General features: G+C 36.5%; 1 protein-coding gene across 1 annotated transcript in view; it reads left to right on the plus strand.

Annotated features, from left to right (window-relative positions):
* Positions 1-1,339: 1,339 nt before the first annotated feature.
* Positions 1,340-26,616, plus strand: part of LOC135210350 (uncharacterized) — a 242,784-nt gene continuing 217,507 nt past the window's right edge. The window contains 1 exon segment of the mRNA XM_064243240.1: positions 1,340-1,606. Coding sequence (XP_064099310.1) covers positions 1,597-1,606 — 10 coding nt within the window. The 5' untranslated portion in view covers positions 1,340-1,596.

Genomic DNA, 26,616 nt, shown 5'->3' on the forward strand with positions numbered 1-26,616 from the left:
ACAGTAAGTTCAAATGATTTTCAAGGAAAGATTTATTGCTGGGCCTGTCCGCGGAGGCTTTCTCTTTGTGGTTTATTCAGAGAAATTTCTAGAGCCGTGAATGAGGATATCATGGCTTTTAATCGGACTCATATTGTAGATCTAAGTAGACTGGCCTTGCTATGGAAGTAAAGGAATTTCAAAATGTTTAATCTTTTGCTCTAATAATTAATTCTCGCCATGTACTACGATATTTTCCTAATGGCTTGATAAGTATTTTTGCGCATTGCTTTGGTATCGATGAATTCGAAAGTGTTTCAGATTACTAATTAAAATAAGCGAAGCTAATATTAGACAGTGATCCTTTCGCGGTTTTAGGCTTAAAAGAAAGTCATAGAGTAAAGTAAGGTAAATTTAGTAGAACTATTAAATTAGGTAATTTCCCCACAGAATTCGAAGGATGGAAAATGTTTCATCGTAAAAAGTCATTTCCATCGCGTAGTCCTCTCCTTTTCAATTTTAGTTCGCTTGGGTAATTCTAACAGAAAACTCACAATTCTTCCGCGTTATTTTCGAGGTTAAGGTTTTAGCCATGAAGAGAAACGTGTTATGTCTTTTCAGAATGTCACTCAAGGAATGCTCTCGACTTGACGAGTTTTTAATTGCCTTTGTCTAAAGCTGACGAAATCTCGACAGACCCATTTTCTCCCAGAAGCTTCGTATATACGCCTGTTAATTTTGCACTTTTGAAACTAGCGCTTCATTTTGTGTATGCGCGTCAAGGTGTAATACTGTATAACTTTTGTATGCATAGTAAATTAATGGTTTTGTTATGGTATGAATTTGCATTTGGGTTGATATAGTAATAAATGAATTCGTTACCATTAAGCGAATTCGTAGAATTTTGCCTTCTTTTAAACAGCGTCGACAAGAGAAAGCTTAACAAATAACTTGCATCCATCCATCGAACGCTCCTGAGTGATTTACAGAAACAAAAGTTTCTTCTTTCGCCGTCGCAATTAGCTCCTGAAGGCCGCCCTGTTATTGGGTAATTTAGGCCTATTTAGTATATGATCTTAGATTGGCGTTGCATCCGCAAATCGCTCCGAAGCCTTGACCCCGTTTTCTGTTTCTCCTCTTTCTCCACATTTTTTTTGTTTCACTTCCTACTGAAGTATATAAGAAGCCCGTGTTATTTTCATTGCCTGCGCGCAAGGCGAACGAAAATCTGGCCAAATGGCGGCTGTTGTGTTTGCGTTGCACATCGTGACCCCACGGCCATATGTTAATGTCGTGATACGCTGGTGTATATCATAATGGGACTCATTGTCGAGGTGTGGTGCAGTGAGGATTGCTGGCGCAGGGGAGTTTGGAAACAGGGGAGAAAGGCTGTTGTTCTGCGCCGGGAGAAAAGATATTACCTTGTAAGACATCTGGCGGAGGATAACTTATTTTGTGCCGTCAAAGTGAGCGTATGAGCAGGGATTTCAGGCTTTCAGTGTTCGCGTCGGTGGGTAATGGTCAACAGCTGAAAGCCAGTTTGTGAATTACTCGGGAATTTCTCGTAAAATGGTGTTTTGTGAAGTACCTGCGCATGCGTGACCAACGGAGGATGTGATGATGGGAGGTAAGAGTATTTTGAGCAATCTGTTATTACCACGTGTACTTCTAATCCTTTACCAGTTTTTAAGAATATATATAAGCCCCTTTTCATTGTAGACTGGAGTTTCCAGTATGTGTAAAATAGTTATGCATTATTCAAAGACCAATAGGAATAACAGTGTTTCATTTATCTTAAGTATCGATAATTCTTGGTGCTTAAACCCAAGGTCACCCTTGGCAAGCAACCAGAAATTGAACGAGGAAAGGAGGCCAAAGTTTAATTATTGTTCAGGTGGCTGCTATCTTAATGTGTGATTCGAACATCAAGTTATATGCAGAACCTTGAGGACTACATTAGAAATTGGAAATCCTGTGATTGATCATTGTTGTACCTTTCTTGCCTTAATGTAAGCTTTTGGTGTTTTTCGTAATTTTCTACAGTGCTGTTTTTAAGAACCATCTGGTACTGTTGATGGTAAGCTCCGTCCTTTTACATCTTCAGTCTCTCTCTCTCTCTCTCTCTCTCTCTCTCTCTCTCTCTCTCTCTCTCTCTCTCTCTCTCTCTCTCTACGTCAAGCCAAGATGGGTAATGTCATAAATAATATTAGTATCCCTGGGGTTACACACTGGACTATAGTCTTTAGCAACCCACGGGCAAAAGCCAACGAATATAAATCTTTGCGCAAAGAAACATCAGGTGTATAACTTCCTAATTGGTTGTGTTACTGGTAATAATCTCTCTCTCTCTCTCTCTCTCTCTCCTCTCTCTCTCTCTCTCTCTCTCTCTAAAAGTCCTTGAACATCCTGATATGTATTTTTTCATCACTGTTCGTGAAAAAAGTCGTCATTTCCAACGAATCTCCATATAGGATGTCAGTGAAACCATTATTTCAGATGACTGGGAGGACTTGAACTTTCGTCGTCTTTCTTACATACTTTCATTAGATAAATGATTATAATTGTAGATATTCTGTTTTAGTCCTCTTTACAATGCCTCTGTGGCAATAGCAACAAGAGCGAAAGTAATTAATTTTGCTTCCATCATAACTGTATACGGTAAATTCATGTATTAAGTAGCCATGCCGATACAAATTAAATCAGTTATATAAAACTTGTAGTGTTACGTAAATGAAACTCTTTAACGTTGTCTTTAAAAGAGACTATTTAGCCTAGGTGTCTGTGTTTCTCGTATGTGTATTTCTCTCTAACCATTGATACTTTAGTTTTTACTTTCTTTTCTTGGTACTAGTAATATATGCAGATAAATACGGCTTCTCAATACTAATTTCCAACAAAAAAATGTTCAAGTTCCTTGTATTTTAAAACTACTGGATAGTTTATTTTGCGTCCGTTCACGATGTGGTTGTGCGGGGGTACAGCAGTGTTTCAGTCTAAGTACGATCAGTGTTTAGTTGCATCGAAAGAGTAGGGCATGGAATTATTGCATAATAAGTATGGCGGGTTTAAGTTTCAGAATGGAAACTAATGCGATTATACAGAGCAATGCTTTGCATAGCAGCTATCTCATTCAATTCTCTCATTAAATTCTCAGATCAGCTGAACTGCAGCACCAATATTCAGTGAATGTGCCTCGGTGTCGAATAGTCTCCCTGAGGATGTCGTGCCATTGGAACTTCAGAAAGTTTTAATACTTTTTAATATATTTATCTATTTATAATTTCCTTGTTGATAAGATGGATCTCTTCTTTCTGTATTTCATTTGACTTCCTCTTACTTCTTCCTAATGAACACCATATTCTTTGGAAGCTTGAATTTCAAGTCATTGGCCCCCGTGGGCTTGTTCCATACGATACGAATAGGTTTCTTCCTCTGAATGATAATAATAATAATAATAATAATAATAATATTATTATTATTATTATTATTATTATTATTATTATTATTATTATTATTATTATTATTATTATTATTATTATTATTATTATTATAACTGTTTCAACGGCATTTAATTTATATCGAATCTTCTCAATTCTTCTTATTATCTTTTTCTCATCAGTGTCGACAGAGGAAATAAACCTAAGACAACTGAAATCTTTATATGTCCTTAGGAAACCAGCTGGATACACCAGCTACGTGCTTATGAGAAAAAGATAATAAGAAGAATTGAGAAGAGTCTATATAAATAAAATGCCGTTGAAGCAGCTATAATATTCAATGCTACTGCCCTCAGAGAAGGGCTCCTTCCTAATAATAATAATAATAGTCCGCCTTCATTCTGATATACGAAATTAGCACCACTTATTTTTCTGTAAATTACACTTTGCGAAGAAAATTACCAATTCCATGTACGTTAGGGGAACTGGAATCATTTCGTTCTCTTAATCAATATCGCTGCCACGATCATCCTTGTTACGTGGTGCGTTGGGTTTTCTGAGGATTACGAAAAGTAATCGCTTTATTATTTCTTTGCGTCTTCGTGTAGCCCGTATCGACATAGAGGGATTAGAGTGCTATCAGATTACGCTCGTCGTCTTGCATTAGATAAAGAATGAGAACTTTTGGGATACTGGTGTAAAAGAGATTAGCTGTATATAATATTTTTTTAGAAATGACGCTAATCTATCGCTATTTTTCTCTTTACATGCTAGTACATACTAGGAAACCATTTACTATATAACTATATAACTATATAATAATATAATATTATATATTATATATATATATATATATATATATATATATAACATATATTTATATATTGTGAATGATATATATGTATATGTATTACACACACACACACACACACACACACACACACATATATATATATATATATATATATATATATATAATATATATATATATATATATATATATATATATATATATGAAGAAAAGGGTTACGATAATACAATCAGCAACAATAATAATAGGGAGAATAAATCCAAGGGTATTTTAATGTATGTTTTTTTCCACCCCTATCAGATTGGGTTTGGGATTGTTAGAAATGGCTCAGTGATGCTGTTGGAAATTTCAGTATGTGACTGTGGGGATGTGGGGCTTCTGTAAGTAGCATACTTTCAGGGTGATGATTGCTTATGCTGTCCTTTTTCGCTCACTCCGGGCGTGAGCCTACAAACTACTTAGTTTTTGTGGTTCTTGTTGGGGCGTGGGAAAGGTCCACGGATAGAGCCTAAAAATGTCTGAAAAAAAAGGTGTTTCACGTTGAGTTAAAGACACAGGAGTTTCAGGATAGGATATTTATGATTTATTTATCAGAATGAAAATTTAAAGAAAAGATAATGTGCATGTTAAAAAATTACAGAAGAATTAGTTCTGATGAAATATAGCGTATTTATTTTAATTTTCTTCGCTGAAAGAAGGTTCTATTTGACTGAAGGTTTTAGCACGTTTAATTTACGTTAAAAGTTAGGAATATAATGTTTACAACTTATGCGGGGGGCCGGGGGGAATTCTTGCACACGTTCCGAGTAAGCTGGAAGTCGGATCACGCCTTTTTTATGAACACTATCAGTACTTACTGCCCTATTATTGTTGTTATTACTATTCGGAAGATGAACCCTATGGAACAACCACCCCACAGGCGCCAAAGACTTGAAATTCCAGCATCCAAAGAATATAGGGTTAGACAGAAGCAACAGAAGGTCATAGGAAATCCAGGTGGAAGAGAAAAAATGAATTAAAAAATAAATAAGTAAACAGGTAAAAATGTTATTAAATTATTAAAATACGCTTGAACTTATGAGATCCAATTGCTCAGGAGGCTCAGGGAGACTTCTCCACAATTCTATTAAGTACAATGAACCTCATAAAGACTTAATGATATTATATTATGTTATCAAGAGCTTTGATCCCTTGATCAAGCTGGTCATTTACACAACCTTAAACCTTAGTACCATCATGACAACCAGCATTGTATCTCATTATAGTAGATAAAGGAATTATTCACTAAGGCGTTAAGTCCTTCGACACCTGGACGTCCGAGACCATTTAAGATATATCCTATCTCGGGTGTGTTGACAAGACGCTTATCATTTAAGTAATAGCCAGAGAGAGAGAGAGAGAGAGAGAGAGAGAGAGAGAGAGAGAGAGAGAGAGAGAGAGAGCACTCCTGATTGTATAATCTGTTGTTAGGTGCGTTTTGTCACCTTTCTTGGTGTTAGTTTTATAAGGGGTTGGGTGAAGAGATGTATCGATTGGAATCATTTATTTGTTTATTTATTTACTTTCAACACGTATTTTGATTACTCCTGTAACTGAAATAACTAAGCACTTTGTATTTTGAAAGCTACCTCGACCTCTTGAAATCTCTGTGTACTAATAGTATGGATTAGTGTAGTGATTTAATTTGTATTCACATTCGTGTGTCTAAACGAAAGGATGTTATATCCATGTATATTTTTTGTGTTGTCAAGTTGAAAGACCTAACGCCTTTAGTGAACACAAGGAAAAAGTGAAATTTGGTGTACATGTACATTTCGAATGCTTTTATTCATAGTATTAGGCGTATGAAAATATTTACAAGAAGCATCTCCCTGGTGGCGTGCTTTTCTGAATGCTAAAGCCAACCTTAGCAGACAAAATTAACGTGTACCAAGAGCTAAGAGACTGAGAAATTCTAGTGCGAGTAGTGTCTGTTGGCAAAGTCTACTATGTTATAGCATAAAAGGTACTACTAGTCTTCTAAGGAGAGTCCATTTAGATGGCTTAGACGTGGCAGATTGCCTACCAAACAAGGGAAGGATGCAAGTATGTTTTCCGCTTAGTTAGGCCGCGAGTTGGACTCTCGGACATTCCATTGAAGTGCGGGTGATGTGTATTTCAGGTGAGAGAAGTTCACTCTTGACGTGGTTCGGAAGTCGCGTAAAGCCGTTGGTTCCGTTGCTGAATGACCACTGGATCCATGCAACGTAAAAATACCATACAAACAAAAGAAAATCGGTCTGGGTGGTCTTGGTGTATTTTGTCATTTAGGTATCACTTTCAACGTGAGGAAACTCTTTCTTCACGGTTCTTTAAGTAATGTCATACGACCTATAGCGACTAGAGTTGCTTTCTCGCTGAGTAAATAGTTTCGTAAAGGATTTCCAGTCCTGTTAATCTTCAGGGACTGTTCAACAACCTGCTAGTTCCTCGTTGGACGAGTGGGTTACTTGCTCACCTACCGATTCGGTAGTCGCAAGTTCAGTTCTCCGCTCTGCCAACGTGGAATCAGAGGAATTTATTTCTGGTGATTAGAAATTCCTTTCTCGAAATAATGTGGTTCCTAGCCACGTAGAAATATCAAATCCTTCCGGCCAGTCCTAGGAGAGCTGTTCACCAGCTCATTGGTCTGGTTAAACTAAGATATACTTAACACTAGCCACCTGCTTAATCCTGTGCCAGGTTAATTCTTTAGAAATAATAAAGTTTAAACGTTAGGATTACGGTTGAAAAAGTAAACTCTTTTGCACGGATTAATGTAAATAGAGGAATATAAAAATGCTTTTAATTTTTATCAGAGCTATTTGCTTTTTATTTTTTATTTATTTTTTTTTAATATCTAAAGTGAATTTGGCACTCGTTTCCGAAGCGGAAATGATCTAGTTCCCAAAACTAGTCAGCTTATTTGAAAAGAGCTCAGAGCGACTGCTTTGTATTTTTGTATCAATATACATAATCGAATTTCGGGCGCACCACTTTCCTTTACCACGGGCAGATGTCACGCGAAGCCGCCTCACTCAGGCTTTGCATCTCAGATGTGGGGACGTTTTCCGTAAAAGTTCTCTGAAATCATCTTGCAGGGAAAATGACATCTTGCACTAATCAACAATACCTTTGATTATATATTGTGCAAAAATGATTTGAATATTCATTATCAATACTTTCAGCCTCAGTTCTCCCGTGGTTTCCATATCCTTATGGGCCAGACGATTTTTTAGCTTGGGATTTAGGAGAATTTTTTTCTAGAACCATTTTGAGTAGTACTTCATATTTTCCATAGTTAACATATTCGCTGTAATAGTGGTACTGTAGTTAATGTTTGAGACAATCTTGTGTTTCCACGTATTTACGCATCGAGTTTTTGTTTTTTGCATTAAAATAATTTGTGAAAATGTATTTCAACGAGAATTTCCTAAGTCAATGCGATGAAATCATGTATCAGTGGATTTAAGGATATAAGAGAGTTTGGTATTACAATTAATGTTTAGTGTCTCAAAACCCATTTCTCAAAGGAATAAATGATGTAATTCGTAGTTTGCGTATGAAATGTGGAATGCCTTCAGGTACAGTTAGTCTGATTCTAATCATTCTTTCTATTTTATTTACATCAGTTTTTTTTTCTTTATTTCCAGGTAAGTCAAACGTGGAACACTTTCAAATGAGACAAAGACCATTGTTGCATATCACTCCCAAGATATGAAATATATGGTAAGTACGTACATTAAATTCCTGTTTCCTTGACAGTCATATCATTCTAAGGTAACTAAATGTCGTGCATGGGATTTTGAAGTGGATGGTATCGTTACGTCTCTTAGTCTGAGCATGTCTCACATGCCATCTCTGAAAGGCTAAATTCCAAATAGGCAAAGACAAACAGAAATGACATTTAGGATCGCTCACCGCAGGAAACATGTGTCTGTACTTTTCCCAGACTAGTTCATCATTCAATCTAGTGTAAAGCTTGCAAAGACTCGTCAAATATATATTATATTTTATATATATATATGTGTATGTGTGTGTAAAACTATTTTTTCTCGCCAATTCAAAAATGCCAATTCAAAAATTCCTTAATAGAAATCTGCATGCTCACAGTATATAACATAGGAAATACGATTTTGAGAACTAAATGTAATTTGCCAGAAGCAAGTTTTCCTTTTTGAACCTGATACTTCCTGTTCATGAATCGAATGTCAGCTACATGTATTTCTAGTAAGTGATTTGTTACGTAGCTCTTACTATGTAGAAACCATCTGAACCGTGCGAAACTTCGAATTCACTTCTTTTACCGCTGTTGCAATCTCAAAAATGAGCCGACAAAGAGAAGCCTGAAACGCTTTAAAAGAACTGTTTTTCTTATTCTCTAAAATTACAGATATTTAAGATTTTTTACGTTTGTCTACTCGTCTTCTTGGTTCCATTTTCCGTATTTTGGAATTTTTGTATAAATGAGTAAACCTAATCAGTATGTTCCCTGTGTTCTTTGCAATTTCGCAAAACTATTTCTAGTTTGTGAACATCTAAGGGATAATTCAGGTATTAATGTTAAATACTCTTGTTCTGGTTTTTCAGCTTGGTCTGCAAGTGTTGCATTTTATAAAGAAACTAATATTACTTCTTGCGAAAGTTAAGTATATCTTAGTTTTAACCAGACCACTGAGCTGATTAACAGCTTTCCTAGGGCTGGCCCGAAGGATTGGATATTTTTACGTGGCTAGGAACCAGTTGGTCACCTAGCAACGGGACCTACAGTTTATTGTGGGATCCGAACCACACTAAATCGAGAAATGAATTTCTATCACCAGAAATAAATTCCTCTGATTCCCCTTTGGCAGAGACCGGAATCGAACTTCGGACCACCGGATTGGCAGCCGAGCGCGAAAACCACACTTCCAGCGTGGAACTTCTTGGGAAATGGTTGTATATGCGTGTATGCATGAATTAGTGGCGTGTTCTTATGCATATGCTTCTTTGTCTGTAGACTATGCAAAGAAACCCATTCAGTTACGCACATGGCTGCTTTTGCACAAAGCACTGAGAGCTGCAATTGTTACTCTATGAACATCAACTGCCAAGAAACGTCGGGGATCAGGGGAAGAAGATGGTTCTCTTCCAGAGACTGAGCAGCAGTGATGGAAAAGGAAACGACGAGCAAATCCGAGTGCTAGGAAGGAGGGCAAGCATGGAAGAGGACTTCCCCTTTCGTTCGCCCCCGTGAGTTCGACGGCTGGGTTTCTTGAGCATCGTTCGAAACTGCACACGAGGTGTGATATTGAGAGGTCATGGGTCAGGGTGGGGAAGGTAGGGGTGAGGGAACCATGACCTGAGCCAGGTGGGGGTCGCAGTGGGAGTGGCTTGATAGGGGACGGGGTCAGGGTAGAGACAGAGAGAGAGGGAGAGGGAGAAGCAGTGAGCAAAGAGAGAATGAGAGGCGCCCACCAAGTGCCACATCGAGATGAGGTCACAGATGGCATCCTATTCCATATGTTCGCAATGGCACTCTTTCTAATCACTCGGGGTTTTCGACTCATGGTGCCATTTGAGTGGAAAACCGTTCAGATAATGAAAATGGTACTATGAAACGGCTACTTCGACCGGACATAAGGTACAGAATGCGTAAAGATACAGACACAAGTGAGAGAGAGAAAAAAAAAATCGAGGCTTCATGTCAAAACCGCCAAGTGACTAGTAAGCTGTCAAGGTCGTTTCTTGCACAGATACATAAAAGGAAGACTTTCTTTGCTGTTCTTTTTTCTTCTTTTGCAACTCGAGTGTCGTTTTGTTTTGTTTTTTAGACCAATTAAAAAATTAGAAGTCATTTGATTTTGACTGATGGTTAATAGGTCAGATTTGTTTTGTAATTCTGCCCTGAAGGGAACTTGAACGGTCATATGGCTCATGGGGTCAGGAGTAGTAGTAGTAGTAGTGGGTCTCATGTTATGGTTATAAATGACGACAATCGACTTTCATTTGTTCATTACTAGACAGTAAACAGTCTGGCGGATTTCGTTCTCTTTCATATCTGTTGTGCTAAGCCAGATGTTGATTTTTGTTGCATTTGCGATGTCGTTGCACATTTGTCTTGGCTTATTTGCAAAATAATTGCAATCCATCGACCATTAGTTGTGACAATGGACGATTTTATAGCCGATTTTGAAATAAACTAGTCTGCAAACAAAAATTGGGAAGAAAAATGGGTTAGATAATGTAGAAAACGTGAACTATAAAACTTGACATATAAATCTTGAATGTGTACTATTTTTGGTATCTGAAGGATTGCTCGCGAGATAAAATGGAGTTAGGTCGTAGCCTTGTGCTCTGTCCAGTGGAAGCAAGATAACTCTCCTAAATATTATTGAAACCCGTTTAAAGCATTATATTATTATAGATCGTTAAACAAAGATCTGGCGTCTCTCTTGCATTTACTTGAGTTCCTTGGAACTGTCCTACATCTGCTTGCTTTACTGATATGACGTTGGCCAGTGATCTCGTGATCTCTAGAACTGAGTGCAATCCTCTTGGCCCCTCCACCCCTGACACATCAGAGTTCAAAATCTCGCAGATACCAAGGGGAATTCAGCCTCTTTTTACATCGTTCTTGTATGTCATCTGTTTCCAGAATATGGCATTCTCTGCCTTCATCCGTATAAACTGACTTGTAGCTAGCTTTCTTCAAGAGGTGGGTCTGTTCAAAATTTGAAAGATAAGGTCTGCTCACAACTGTATTTCCTTTGCCACACTAATTCATGCTAATATATATATAATATATATTATATATATATATATATATATATATATATATACGTATATATAATGTGTATGCGTGTGTGTACATATGTTATTAGGAGAGATTTGGTATAGCGTTTTGATATATTTGTCATAGAAGTGGAATTTACTTTATCAGCATTTGGTGTTTGAAAGGTATAATTTTGAATATATATATAATACATATATATATATATATATCATATATATATATATATATATATATATATATACTGTATGTGTATATGTGTGTGTATATATTATCTATATATATACTATAGTATAATATATATATAATATCTATAATATAATATATATATATATATAATTATAATACACATTCATACACATATGTATGTATAATAAATATACATTGTGTATTGATGTATTTATTATATATCTATCAACGCCACATCTACACCTAACAGATGCTGGACAATTTTCCTGAGCATCATTTGTTTCGTTCTTTGAAAGTGAAGGTTAGAAGAGAGATGGAGCATCGTTAGCGCCAACTAGAGAGACTGGTTCAAGGGGAAGTGGGGAGGGAGGGAGGGAGGGAGGGTTGGATGTGGTATCGGTGGGGGGGGGGGGGGTTCATACCGATGGCTTTGCTTCACACAGGTTGAGGAGAGCCAGGTCAAGGTGAAGCATGCTAGTACATCTGGCAGGTGTATAACAGGTGTGTTTGGTATAAGCCTTCCATGTGTCCAGTTTACGTTGCTGTGGACCTTTGTTGATTGACAGGTGATGTCTGCAGCTGGAAAATGTCGTCATTCGTCTTGATTGGCTCAACAGATGTTATTTGTAATCGGTGTCAACTGGCCTCATAGTAGTTGGGCTGCAGTTGTGTTTTGTAGTATTGTTTTTATGCAGGTAGTAAGAACGCGTCCTCTGCATATACATGCACACATTTTATATATATATATATAATATATATATATATATATATATATATATATATATATATATATATATATTTATATATATATATATATGTGTGTATATATATTTCCTAAACACACACACGTGCATATATATTATATATATATTATATAATATTATATATATATATATACATATATATAATATCTATATATATCTATATATTATATAGTTATATATATATATATAATATATTACTATATATATTATATTTATATATTATATGCAGAAGAGAGAGAGAGAGAGAGATGAGAGAGAGAGAGAGAAGGAGGATAGAGAGAGAGGAGAGAAGAAAAGATAAAAATAAAATCCTCCAGCATTAATATTACATATTACCATTTGTCAAAGGTTGCAACTATATTACAAGTCCGGTGATTGTATCTTACTAATGAATCGTGATCAGGCTATTTGCGTGACGAGAGAGAGAGAGGCGTTGAGATGGATGTGAACACATTTATTAGAACTTGGATATCACGGGGTGTTTTGGTTTCATTACAGTGTTTCAAGACACATTTGGAAAAAATACATATAATACGGCGATTTTGCTTGTTTAATAAATATAAACTATTTATTAGACGCGCTTATATGTTTTTTTTCGGTAGACGGGTTATTACCCCCAAATTGTACCTGTAAGTATTATACCAACAAGCACAAGGCAGGTGCCAGAACTCTTGCGTATGTATATTTCTAATTAATCGAATGATTTGTTTTCTATTCTCTTTGTTTGCCAGTATATATATATATATATATATATATATATATATATATATATGTATGTAAATGTGTATATAATGATAATACATATATATGTGTCGTAAATTGTTTTGAATATTTGTTGCTTCAGCAGTGACTTTTTATATTCACAAATACGAAGCCTTGAATTATCTTTTTGTAAGCCGTTTAGTATGTTTTCGGGAGTAAGTTACACCCGGGGGAATTATATTTGGTAAGTGTATTTTACAAACAACGATACACGGTGGCTTTCCACACTGTATGTGTACTTATGTATTATATATATATATATATATATATATATATATATATATATATGTATGTATGTATGTAGTATATGTATGTATGTATGCATGTATGTATGTGTGATGTATTGTGGGAAAAGGTAGGTGAGTATAATTTGCTCAAAATGCATATAAATTCTTGTAATCCTGCTTACATAAGTAGATAATTGCTGAATCCATAAATAAAAGATAACCAGGAATTGACTATTAGTCAAAATGAAAATAAGCAAATAAATAAAGTTCCTTCCTTACGTAAAGACGAAGCCCAAACGGAAAACGGGCGAGAGAGAGAGAGGGTGAGAGGGGCACTTTCTTCAATGTCAGACGTCGTTGGTTGCGAGAGTAAAAGTCGCAGCTGTTCACGTTTCTCGTTGCAAAATGTCGTAGAATTGATTGACGTTGTCACATTTGCGCTGGAGGATGTTTGCAGGTGGGCATATACGTTTTTGGTCACCCATTTCGAAGAGGTAGGCCTCCTTTTTCCCATCCATGAGTTCCGAGAGTGAAAGTGGTCACATATTTTAGGTCTGTCCTGAGACCGAGGTGGGTATGTTGTTGTTTTTCAGAGGATGTGGTTGTTTGTTTTATTAGTTTTGATGACTGAACCATACTTCTTTGGTTTGAGCAATTTTGCCTCTGGAAAATGAAAAAAACGGAGTATATGAAATACACCTGTTGTATGGTTGTTCACATTCATGTTCGTGAAGCGAAAAGCATCCTGTAGATGATGTATTTGTCTTACTGCGTTTTGTATTTCATAGTAGAATTTATTGATGTGATTTTAAAACTAGTTTTTTCCAGCATCCCTCCAGGAGAGGAATGACTCTAGATAATTCCATAGGTTTTGTGCATTGTGAACACATCCTCGGATGATATGGTTGACTGGTAATGGTGTAGTACCTGTGGGAATACCTGTTATTATAGGATTTAGGTAAGCCTGTACTTTGAAATAAAAAAAACTGCATTGTGTTTGAGTGTGTGAGTGTGTGTGAATGGACCATCATTTGTATACAGGTACTTATACCACAGTTTTTTTTTAACTGGTGAGTAAATGAGATAAAAACAAATAACCTAATCTTGAGGCCTGATAGAAGTCTATGATTATAGTACATGATATTAAGTTCAAATATGTTCCGTAGATATCATATGATATTGACTCTTTCATGTATCACTACATTCCCATCCAGTTTTAGTGATCGCCCGCAAGAAAAATCAGTCAAAAGGAATACACTATGATTATGTCCCAGTCATCAAAAGCCAACGAGTAATGTGCTGGATGCAGACAGGCTAATTAAATCCCTCAGTCCTTTGGAAGACAAGAGAAGAGGAAAGACATGAAATCTGAGAACATTTCAGTGCACCACAAATTTTTTTTTATTCGGTTTATGCGACATCTGATTACGTTCACATTCCAATTCAAGTTATCTGTGAAGAAATGAAGTTAGATAATGGCAATTTAATAGGAAAGTTGGTAAGTATATTTTTATCATGTTTTATCAGTGTTGCTTTCATGACATGACATACATAGAAACTGGTGTACATATATTATGTACGTATATATATATGTGTGTGTGTGTGTGTGTGTGTGTGTGTGCGTGTGTGTGCGTGTGAATTATTATCACATCACCGTGACATTTTATATCTAAACTAAACATTAACTACAAATGTTATTTACTATCCAGTTCGGTCTACTTCGGCATTATCACCCAAGTGGGATTATAAGTATGAAATGGATTGGTACCTAAGCTTTCGAGTCACTTGAGTAGCAGGCCATTTAACACTTACAACATCGGTGGTAATCCCGAAGCAACGCGAATTGGATATTAAAACGACATTTGTAGATCAGTGTTTTGTATGTATGTTAATGTATGTATATATAATATATATATATAATATATATATATATATAATGCACAAAAATAGATACATGCATACATAAATATACATTATACACACTTACATCCATATATATATATATATATTCATATATATATATATATATATATATATATATATATATATATATATATATATATATATGGGTATATGGGTGTGTGTGTGTGTAACTTGTGCAAAAATGAATTCAGGGTAAAAAAAGTATATTTATTGGTGCTGTTACCTTCAATACTGGAGGAAGGATAAGTCCTCTTGCGTATTAGTGCTATGATGATTGCAACCCAAGCGACAGAATTTCACAAATCCCAAGGGCGCCGATAGGGAAAGCGAGCCAGTACAGAGAAGAACATTGAGAAGTAAAGGATAAACCGTGAAAGAGAAATACTAACAAAGAAAAGCTTGTGCGAAGAATAACAACAAACATGGTGAATATCAAAATATAATATAATAAACAAAGGAGAAATAGAGTATGGGGTGAGACCCAAATTAGCCCTCTCAGCAAAAAAGCATCTGCGCAAAGATTCAGCCGGAGAATTGACAACGATTTTACTATGGCATTAGGAAGATCATCCCTCGATGAGGTCACAGCAAAAACCCCCTTCCCTCCTCACTCTCCCTCCCTCCTTCCCTCTCCTCCCCTTGTTCCCCTCGTCTCTTCATACAATGTTAACCAACTCTGAAAATTGCGATTCGCTGCGCCGTCTGTCAGTCTCTCTTTCTGTCGAGCGAAAAGTACTACTGGTAAAGCAGAATGTGAAAGATTTAAAACCCTGATATTCAGTCCATTTAGTACAAGTAACTTCCGATTTCACTAAAGGGAATACCTCGACGAGGTAATCCTCCATCCATGGAGTGGTGCATCCAATTTACAACCGCTCTCTCTCTCTCTCTCTCTCTCTCTCTCTCTCTCTCTCTCTCTCTCTCTCTCTGTATATGGGTCTTTTTCATTGACCTCTGTGCCCAAATATGTTCCTGGTGTGACCTCCCCCTCTCTCGCAGAGGAGAGGGCTAAAGAGGTGAGAAATAGGTGCCAAGTAGTCAGAGACTAAGGTCAGAGAATTGAAAGGAAAATGGGCATTGTTGTTGATGTAGCTATCAACTCTTCTGTCCGTTTCTCTTGGTGTGTTTCTGCCTGGGATCATTCTTGTCTCTATCTTTTAAGAATCGGTTTATCTGCCCCCATTTTTTTTTTTATCTTCACGTATGTTTGTTAATTCGTGTTTGTGCCGTGTGGGTTCGCTTGGTTATACTCAGTTCTAGATTATATATGTGTATATATATATATATATATATATATATATATATATATATATATAATATATATATATATATATATATATATATATATATATATATATATATATATATGTATATATTAGATATATATAAAGCCTAAACGGATACCACTCTCTCTCTCTCTCTCTCTCTCTCTCTCTCTCTCTCTCGTCTCCTCTCTCTCTCTCTCTCTCTCCTCTTCTATTCTTTGAGATCGTTTGATCGTTTGAAGGCACAATGGAAATGTATGTCACTGCCAAAGGTTCCCTAATGAATATGTTCGTATCTGGACGTCCCTCATTTTTAACTGTATGTTCTCGATCCCATGTGGGGGCATCATGCGAATCCATCATTTAAGTTGGCAGGACCAAAGTAAAACTGCCTTTGTCGTATCATATGTATCTCATTGTAGTTATGACCAGGTACTTTTAGCTTTCTTATCGCAGGTTTCGTTGTGATTTTGCGTTTTTTATTCGTTTATTTGTCGATCCCAACATATCTTTTGAGTATGTTGTTCATGTGTTTTTAGGAAAACGAGGTTCATGTATACATATGGGGATTTAAACTGGTTAGTTTTTTTACTTTTTTATAATTGGTTTGCATAAAGTTTAGATTTGATAGTAATTGAATGCACTGTCACTGTATATAGTTATTTTGCATATGTAAATAAAAACATTTATATATAAAAAACACACATATATACAACCATACATATATAGTATATGAGTGTGTGTGTATTTCAATATTTATTAGTATGGCGTAAATTTTCCCCAGAATGCTGAAAATTACAGCCAGGCTTTTGGGACTGGAAGTAGATAAAAGCGTAATTCTTTTACATTAGATGTGTTACAAGGTGTAAGGCATCCAGTCCTGTAGAGGTAGGTTTTCATTGGTTTGGGAGACTCCTTATGATTGCATATTTTTCACTTCAGTTCCTTTTCCTTTCAATAAAGTGGTTCCAGACTGTGGTACCTTTCTTTTTTTCAGTTAGTATTAAGGGTTCATCCTTTATTATTATTATTATGATTATTATTTATTATTATTATTATTATTATATTATTATTATTATTTATTTATTAATTATTTTTATGCTGGAAACGACCTTCTTTCAAACATGTTTTATTAAGAATAATGGCTGAATGTACAGAATTGATTTTATACAAAATTCTCTCAATTCTTCTTATGATTTGTTTTTCTGGCACGCTTGTATTATTATGCAGCTGTCCGATGTTCATCATGCTGTAGGTCATCAACGGAATTTCGGATAAGAAGGATTAAGAGAATTTTGTATAAATTCAATACTGTAAAATCTACCATTATTTTAATAAAAACATATTATTATTTTTAAGATAAACCACATTCATATGGAACAAACCCGCATAGGGCAATGACTTGTAATTCAAGCTTCCAAAGAATAAGGCGTTCTTTAGACAGAAGTAACGGAAGGTAATGGGAAATACAGAAAGAAGAGATCACTTATTAAAACAAAAAAATAATAAATAGCAAACTAATAGATTAATAGATGAAAATATAAGTAAATTATTAAGATACTTGACAGAAAAAAAGGGGATCAGGGATCATCTGTGAATGTGAAAGATCTCTGTTGAGATATAGTTTAATTTTTAAGATACTTGACAGAAAAAAAGGGGATCAGGGATCGATCATCCGTGTTGAAATGCAGTTTATGAAAGTTGACAAACAAGAGACCATACGTCGATGGTCCAATTCATATAATTCGTCACTCTCGCTACGACCCACTACAGCCGACTAACCACAGTATCTGTTTAACTGCCTAGGTTAGCAGAGTTACTGTGGATTTTAACAGAACGTGGCCGTATCGTGTATTTGTGCGTGTACTCTTCATGTATAAAGAAAAAGATTCCTCGTACCTCTACCATGACCGCACCGAATCAGACCCTTTCTTGGAGAGTTGAGCGTCGCATCTTGGAGATGTTTGACTCGCGTATCAAAAAAGGTCAGTTAAGTTGAGTGAATGATTGATTGATCACTTACTGATTCATTCAGTCCTTGTAGTCATTCTCTGTCGTCATCTACTGTTATTTTGTACTCGTGGTTTTTTAAATCCTGTGATTCTCTCTCTCTCTCTCTCTCTCTCTCTCTCTCTCTCTCTCTCTCTCTCTCTCTCTCACAAAGCACAGATAATTCATTGTAATTTCTCTTTTTTATACTAGTTGAGTACTATTGCGTTTGTTTACTTTTTTTTTAACCTTTTGGGTACGGTTTGTGTCTAGTGTGAGCTGGAATTGATCCGAAGGTATACAAGTAGTTTGCTTTTTTATTTCTTATTTACCTTATTCATTTCTGTTTTTGTTTGCTTTATCCTACGTTTTCCTTATTGCCATTCATTAACTTGGCGTATGAGCGTATATATGTCATCCCGCGAGACCCTCACCCGCTTCAGATTAAAACTACATGAATGGAGGACATGATGCCTTGGGGCATCAGTTCTGGAATGCAGCATGATACAACTGGTATCGACATTGGAAAGCGTCTTTAGTTTCCAGCTACTGTACTGTTATACCTACAAGGGAATTGGCCTCTCTCTTCTCTCTCTCTCTCTCTCTCTCTCTCTCTCTCTCTCGTATACGTTCTGCTCACATAAACGCGGTCAGGACTACAGTTCATATATACGTACAAGATGACATACGCAATAACAGATAGTTTTTAACTTTTTATTTATTTGTCAAAGAAACTGGCGTTACAATAACTCAAGTCCCCAACGCTGAGGTGAAAGAGACTTGGCCGTACGATATGATTTAGGAATGTTGCTAGAATTCACACAGAAGAACTTCCCTAATCTTAGGGTACAGGCACCGTTAATCGAATTACAGAGCAAAATGAGTTCGGACCGTGCAACAGGAAGTTCGAACCATTCACAAAAACGGGTTCCTGAAAAATCGAATGTAAGGCAAAAAGAGGATTACGCTAGGAAAAATAACAAAAAAAAAAAAAGTGTGCTTTCTTGGTTTTGTACTCCTATATCCGCGGGTGAGGGAGGAGACCTGACATAATTCTTGAGGTGCTAATTGACTAATGAGGTGTGTATGCGGATGACATCCTTGCGCCATCCAAACTCGTTCCGGTCAGGCAGAGCTTGCTAGCGCTTCGAAGATCAAAATGTAGAAATACAACAGTCTCACAGGTTGAGTCACTCGAGTGTCGATTATAATTATCGATGGCAAAAAGTCACTTGGTTCTTGAGAATGATGGCGTTCAGCTTACTGCGGTTTTCGTAGGATTAGCTCTTCCTTCGTTCTTTTGATTCCGTACTGATTAACATTTATTTTACATGTCTCTTGTTTATTTATTTATCTATTTATTTATTTTGTTTTTTGACGGTTCTGTCTTTACTTTACCCTTGTTGTACTTATGTTCCTTTGTTCTTATTTTGTTCTTTAGCTGTAAAGTTAAAATCACAATTTTATTTTGCTAATACCTTTCACTTTTAGGTCCATTTTACCCATTCAGTAAGTGACTGTTATTGGTATATACAGATATACTCACGCGCATACTACTCACACACGTAACAAAATACATACATATTGCTATACACTCATATACGTGTATATATATGAATATATATTTGATATATATATATATATATATATATGCGTGTGTGTGTGAGAGTGTGTGCGTGTGTATGTATACATACATAATACACACACACATACACACACACACACACCACACACACACACACACATATATATATATATATATATATATATATATAATATATATATATATAGCAGAAAGAGAGAGAGAGAGAGAGATTACTAATGCGCACTTCATGTTCTTTCAGCAATATATTTCTCTTATTCTGTTGGTAAGCTGCACACGCCCCTCCTCTCTCTCTCTCTCTCTCTCTCTCTCTCTCTCTCTCTCTCTCTCTCTCTCTCTCTCTCTCTCTCTCTCTCTCCACTGTGTGAGGGGTGGACGTTTAATCTTGGGAGAAAATCTCTTGATAGGACGAGTAAATTATAGGTATGGTGGTCGGGTGAACTATGCTCACCTGACGCTGCCTCTCTAAGGTACCAGGTGTTTCTTCTCCTGGAATCTTGTGAAGACTTAAATACACCAGGTGGTCTTGGTAGAATGATGCTGCATTGGAACAAACCGGTTACGAGGCTCTCTCTCTCTCTCTCTCTCGTCACTCTCCCTCGTGGAAAGGAACTCTTCCCGGATCTCGTCTCTCTCTCTCTCTCTCTCTCTCTATCTTGTCTGGTGAAAACGCTCTCCGCAAGTAAAATATTTTAGGCTGTAACATAAAAGTAGGGGATACGCACATAAATGCACCCGAGAGAGAGAGAGAGAGAGAGAGATGTGGAGAACTCTCTTTTTGCAATACTATGAAATTGTGCATGGCCTCATTCAATTGCTGGTAACCTGAAATCACACACATGTCTGTCTTCAGGTTTAATTTTTTTCCCTGTAACATTATCTTATATAATAGAATATATAATGGCATATTTGCATGGACTGTGATTATAGTAATGACGTCTGCTCGCTTGAACAGTAAATACGTTCTTTCCTTAATGCATTTTGGAGTGTCCCATGTACTTTTGCCTCCTGTTTGGTCTCCATTTGTAGATTTCGCTGAACTGCATTGCAGAGTTAATGAATATCATTGATTGCCTGGACAGGGACCCCACTCACTGGGTCCAACATATGTTTAATTTTTCGTGTGATATATATTTTTTGCCCATTGCAAGTCATTTTCTAAACTATGAACAACTTGTCATTTTGTTGGAAACGCGGAGGTTGTAGAATTAGAAAAAAAAATTCAGTGATGAATTGTTACAATTCGCCCAAAACGCTTCGGGTCAACTAAAGAAAAAGGGATTAGCGTTCACTTGGCATGAGAAACCAAGGCTTACGTAAGTCGTGCAGTGCTCGAATACTCATTAGCGGTACATTATCTTAATTCTCCATTGGATTATGTTGCTGAAGCAGGCTATGGCCTCAGTTGTCGGGTCTGTTAAGCCTGTTAACCATTGTGATGGATATATTGTCGGTAGAACTGATAACGAGATGGGTGGTCAGTGGACGTGTTCGGTTATGCGTTCAATCCTGCTGCTGGTAACTAACTGGAAACAGACACGTGTTTGTGAAACTCTCAGATATTACGCTTTGTCTTTATTGAAATGTCCCAGTGTTTATATTATATTGATATAATGTCTCACTCTACAATTTATATTTCTGTTTGTAGTATGTTAGTGCGGACACATTTTGATAGAACATGACATCACTAACTACGCTTTTCTCATAAGAACGTGACATTGAATATGTTCTTCACATAGATTTTTCATTGCGTGTTTTCTGGCTGTAATTGAACGTTAAGAATAGAGGAAGGGCGGCCTTAAATACAGGGAATAAATACATTTTATTTGACATGGTGTCTTTGACTGACCCTCATGGGAGTAATGCGAGAATTGAATGTGGCGTCGTTCTTTTGAATTCACGAGTTCATCCGTAGAGTCTGTTTTTGTGAAGTAATTATTCTTCTCATTGGAAACCCGAAATTAACGTCATGTCGTGATATTCCACTTTGTTTCTTTCACGTGTTACTTATCTCAATATTAATTTTAATCACGAACTCTGAGAGTGGGTAAGTATTGGTGGCATAGATATCTTGACCCTTTTCTTATATTTTTCACTGATATTTTACTCTTGTACACACGCATGCTAACATATATATATATATATATATATATATATATATATATATATGTGTGTGTGTGTGTGTGTGTGTGTGTGTGTGTGTGTGTGTGTGTGTGTGTATAAAGTTACCATATATATATACTCACAAACATTGTCACCGATATCACTTGATGTCGAATTCACTTAAGCTTAACCCGATGGGATTTGTAGTTGATAAGTGCATGTGCCGCAGCCGCCTTTCAAACATGAATATTTTGATATATATATATATATATATATATATATTATATATATATATATATATATATATATATATATATATATATATATATATATTTATTTATTTATTTAATTATTTATTTATTTATTTATCAAAATTCTGGAAAAGTTTTCACAAAATGAAATGTCCAAGTGTAAAAAGACTAAATAAAGTAATGTGAAAAAGTATGTAATGAAATACAGATGGATTGCAAGTGAATTAAGGTTTTCAAATAATAAAAAAACCTTTTTGAAATGCGTAGAAGTTGAGAACAACCGCCGTGTTACCATACAATTTAGGTGACCTTACTATCTTTTAATGAGTGGAGATTTGTCGAAGTGAAGGTATAGGGAAGTCATGTGATGTGGATTATCAAGGAGGCCATTTGCTATGATATAGACCCGTAACAAATATTTGTGCTCACTAACACATGCTTCTATAGATACTTAGATGCTTTTTATTCGTTTGCTTATTCCGTCATGATCTTATTGAGAAAACTCTCCTAAGATTAAAAAGTAAAAAAAAAAGTAAAAAAAAAAAAAAAAAAAAAAAAATGGAAAGACATAAATTGCAGATTCTTTTTAGTCCTTAAAAGGATCAGGCTGCCTGGCGGGTGGCTTATGTGGATCACCTCGCTGTTAAATGCACCTGGTCCAGAGGACCACCTGGTTCTCCCTCACTGGTTGCACCTGACCACACCTTGATTGAAACCCTCCTGCCTCTCACCCGCCCTTCCACCCACCCTTCTCGAGACGCCCATTCACCCAGCCACCCCAGCTCCCACACACCCACGGGTCTTCTGAGTGTTCCTGTCCGCTTCAGCCCACCTCTCCATGTCCAGTTTGCGAGCGAAGACGAGGCGAGGTCATTAGCCTGAGAATACCTGTGATCTGTTGTTTTTTTTTTTATTTCATGACATAATTAGGCATATTTTAGTTGTTAGCTTGATAGGAGAAAGCTTAACGGCTACAGAATCTTTGAAGTACGTATTCGGATACACAAATAAGCAGCTTTCTTTATCTTGGCTTTTATTTTCTGTAAAATCGTATGGTTTCGTGGAATACTTGCCTTATATATTACATATATTATACGTAATTAATATGTTTGCTTGAAACCAGTTGGGGTAGACTAGATTTTGCGTGTGGCCCAACCATTTCCATTGGATAAATACTGGGACTATATCATGCATATGCTCACTCATGGGAGGAGAGAAGAAGGAGAGGAAGGAGAGAGGAGAAAGAGGAAAGGGAAGAGGGATAGATAAGAGAGAGAGAGAGGTGAGGGGGGGGAGGAGATTGTTTGTCTTACCTTACCCGACCACTCCGGTGAGATACCTACAGGTATAATGTGTGACACACAACACCAGTGTTGGCTGTGAGCTAAGAATGCTGATTGACTCCAAAGAGAATTTACCTTCCATGCACATATGATTCGAAAGCGGTTGGGTAATTTCTCTCGGTCAGTGTGATCTGCAGTTTAATTCATCGTTTTGAAGGGTATTTATTCCCCTCCGATTATCCAGATGTTGTCGTCTGTCTTCTGGGATATTTTATGTTTGGTGTTTTTCGATGTGGTTTGACTGAGCCTGAGTTTTGCCTCTGCCAAACACCAGTTCTTTCCATGTGTATTCTCTCGTGTAAGATGATTCATATTCGTTTCGAGGCCTTTTATTATTATTGTTTATTTTTTTATGATATTCTGAACTTTGTTTCTTTGCCTGTCTGTGTGTCTGTCTGTATATATGTATGAATGTATGTATGTGTGTATGTATGTATGTATGTTTGCATGAGGTCTTACGGCGTTTCTTTATGCACTTCTTTTCATAATAATTTTTTTTTATCTAATTTTTGTATATCACCCTACTGCGCCGAAACTACGTTGTCAGAAAATTCCCACAGCATCTATGTCGAATTTCTTATCCCCTAGATTTTGCTTTTTTCTAGGAATGTTTTGGTACTTTCTTTTAATCTGTCATTTTTATTTGTCCAGTGCTTGCACTTTACTGTAGGTCGGCAGTTCGTAGTCTAAATGTTACCAATTTTTTTGAGCAACAGCAAATCCTTCATTCAGCTTTCACCTCCCCATACTCCCTTAGCCTGTATTGACTACGAAACTACCTTTGCTTCAGGTGTTTTGTATTTTCATTCCTGTATTTGATCACAATATTACTTTTTTTTCATTTCTATGACATTGACGACCTCTGATGCTGTAACGCTTAATTTTCAACCCACGAATATCCTTTTTTCGCTTTCCCTCATTTGTTTTTTCCTTTTTTCCCTCTTTTACGATGGTATGTTAATTGGAGATATATGCCGACTTCGCTTGACCTTTCCTCCTCTTGGGAGATTCATAGAGGTTTACTCTGTTATCAGCCCCGAGTGCTTTGAGGCTATTTTGGGCAACAGTGGGAGAGAATGCTTGCACAAACTGGAGACTAATTTTTTCCCCGTCACACGTTTCCCTATTATTATAGAGGCCCTGTTTTCATTATAGATCCTGTAACAAACTGAAATTGCGTTTATTTTTTCCGACTGCTTATAACTTAATTACTTGAAGTCAGTCAAATCGCTTTCGCTGTGACAGACTGTTGAATATGTTTACGTTCACCGTAGTGTAGGTTACTTATTTCATTTCGCTACAGTACGTTTTTCTGTTTTATTAGTAATACCTTATGACGGGACATCAAATATTGATGGGATACTGCCACCAACAAGGACTGAACGCGTTAGTTATGCTGTATTTTCAAATGGGATAACCATTATACGCGAGGTGTCCAGTCATATTGGAAAGTCATTTAATCCGTGTTGCATAGCGCCTAGTATAGTCTATATTGAACAATTTGGCCTCTTTAGAGTAAAATTTTGCTGTCGGTGACATAGTTATGAATGTCATTGAATAGCGTAAAGGGAGTCGTGTGCTTGGTGGTCATTGTTGAATCCTCATGATAATTATGGAAAACTGGTAAGCGGGTGTGCACCCCTGAACTCTGAAATTTATTGCTGGGAATGCTGTGTTCAACTTCTATGACTCCTGCATTTAAAGATTTGAAGTAATTTATGTGAACACACTTCATTCTACAGTTATGTGTAAATAAAAGCCTTATGCAAAACTAAAGTGGAAGAGCCCTCCACGTGAAGGATTCTTCTTATATAAGGTAGAACTTTGCCATTTAAAAGAGACTTGCAAATAACTACGTTATGAACCAAATGTAAATACATTCACTCGTATAAAGGCTAGTGTAATATACAAACTGAATTTTGCCGAATTGTTTCAAATGCAAGTTCCAGTGGGACTTTCCTGTTGCTTAAGGGTACATGGATTTTACTCGTGGCTCATGAGGTGCCGGCAGTCTTTGCAAATGCAAAGGTGTTGTCTTTATCGTAGCAGGCAGACAAGACTTACCCGTCCATACCTACCTGTCAGCGCTTGTCATGGAGGAGGTTAGGGGAGTGTAGGATTAGGTGGCAGGAGGATGGGATGCTCACCAAGACCATGGCGGGTCGTCAAGTAAAAGTTGTCGGGTCACGCTCGTGAAGGCTGTCGAAAAAAAGAAACGCAAAGCAAAAAGAGGGAATGAGTATAAGAGGAAAGTTGCTAAGGTGATTGCTATTTGTGCGGCCTAGTCGAACCTGTCATTAGGTGTTTATGTACCTGCTTGATTAGCCCTGGTATAACCCCCACCCATCGTCTGGAAAGTTAATTTCTGCAACGTAAAATGACAAAATGAAATTTTAAAAAAGTATGCGTCAATGTCTTTGTGAACTAAATTTGCTTTTATTTTGGAGGAATGAGATTTTTTCTGTTTGCAGAAAGTTTTTGATATCTTTATAAAGTGTTTCACATCTGCATTAGATTTAGCTCATAATTTGTACTATGCTGTATGTTTATTAATGTCAATCATAATTATTTTTCAGTGCCATTTTTTATATGTCAATAGAGGCGACGTATCTGGCATTCAGATTTCAGGTGTCATTTAAATTCAGCCACCAAATTCCAATTTAATATATCGTAACGTAGACCTCGCTAACTTTGTCGGTTAAAGACCAATAAGACTTTTCTTTTCGAGATCACAAAACTTTTGTTGATGATCGCGGAGCCGAATAATTAGAAGAAAGTTTAATGCAAAAATAAATTATTGGTGATTAAACTTTCGTTGCAGTTTTACGTATTTAATGGATAATAAACTTGCAAAGAAGAATATTACGAGTTTTATCCTCTCGTCAACGTATTCTTTTCGTCGTAAGGAATATTGTTTTATGCCTCATGCAATCTTTTGACCGATTGATGCATCGTATAATTAAGTTAGCGTGTCTCGTGGTCAGTACGCTTTGATATACTGAACTTATTTATCATATTTACCACATTAGCGGTAGTCATAGCAAGAAGTATCAGGTTAACTACATACTTCCTGATATGTGGTTTTTATCAATGCTCATAGTTTATGAAAATTGTGGGTTACTTAGATAATGGCTTGATTGATATGAACCTCGTTTCTAGCGTTTGATACTGATATGTGTA

The sequence above is a fragment of the Macrobrachium nipponense genome, chromosome 39, assembly GCF_015104395.2.
Source record: "Macrobrachium nipponense isolate FS-2020 chromosome 39, ASM1510439v2, whole genome shotgun sequence".
NCBI lineage: Eukaryota > Metazoa > Arthropoda > Malacostraca > Decapoda > Palaemonidae > Macrobrachium > Macrobrachium nipponense.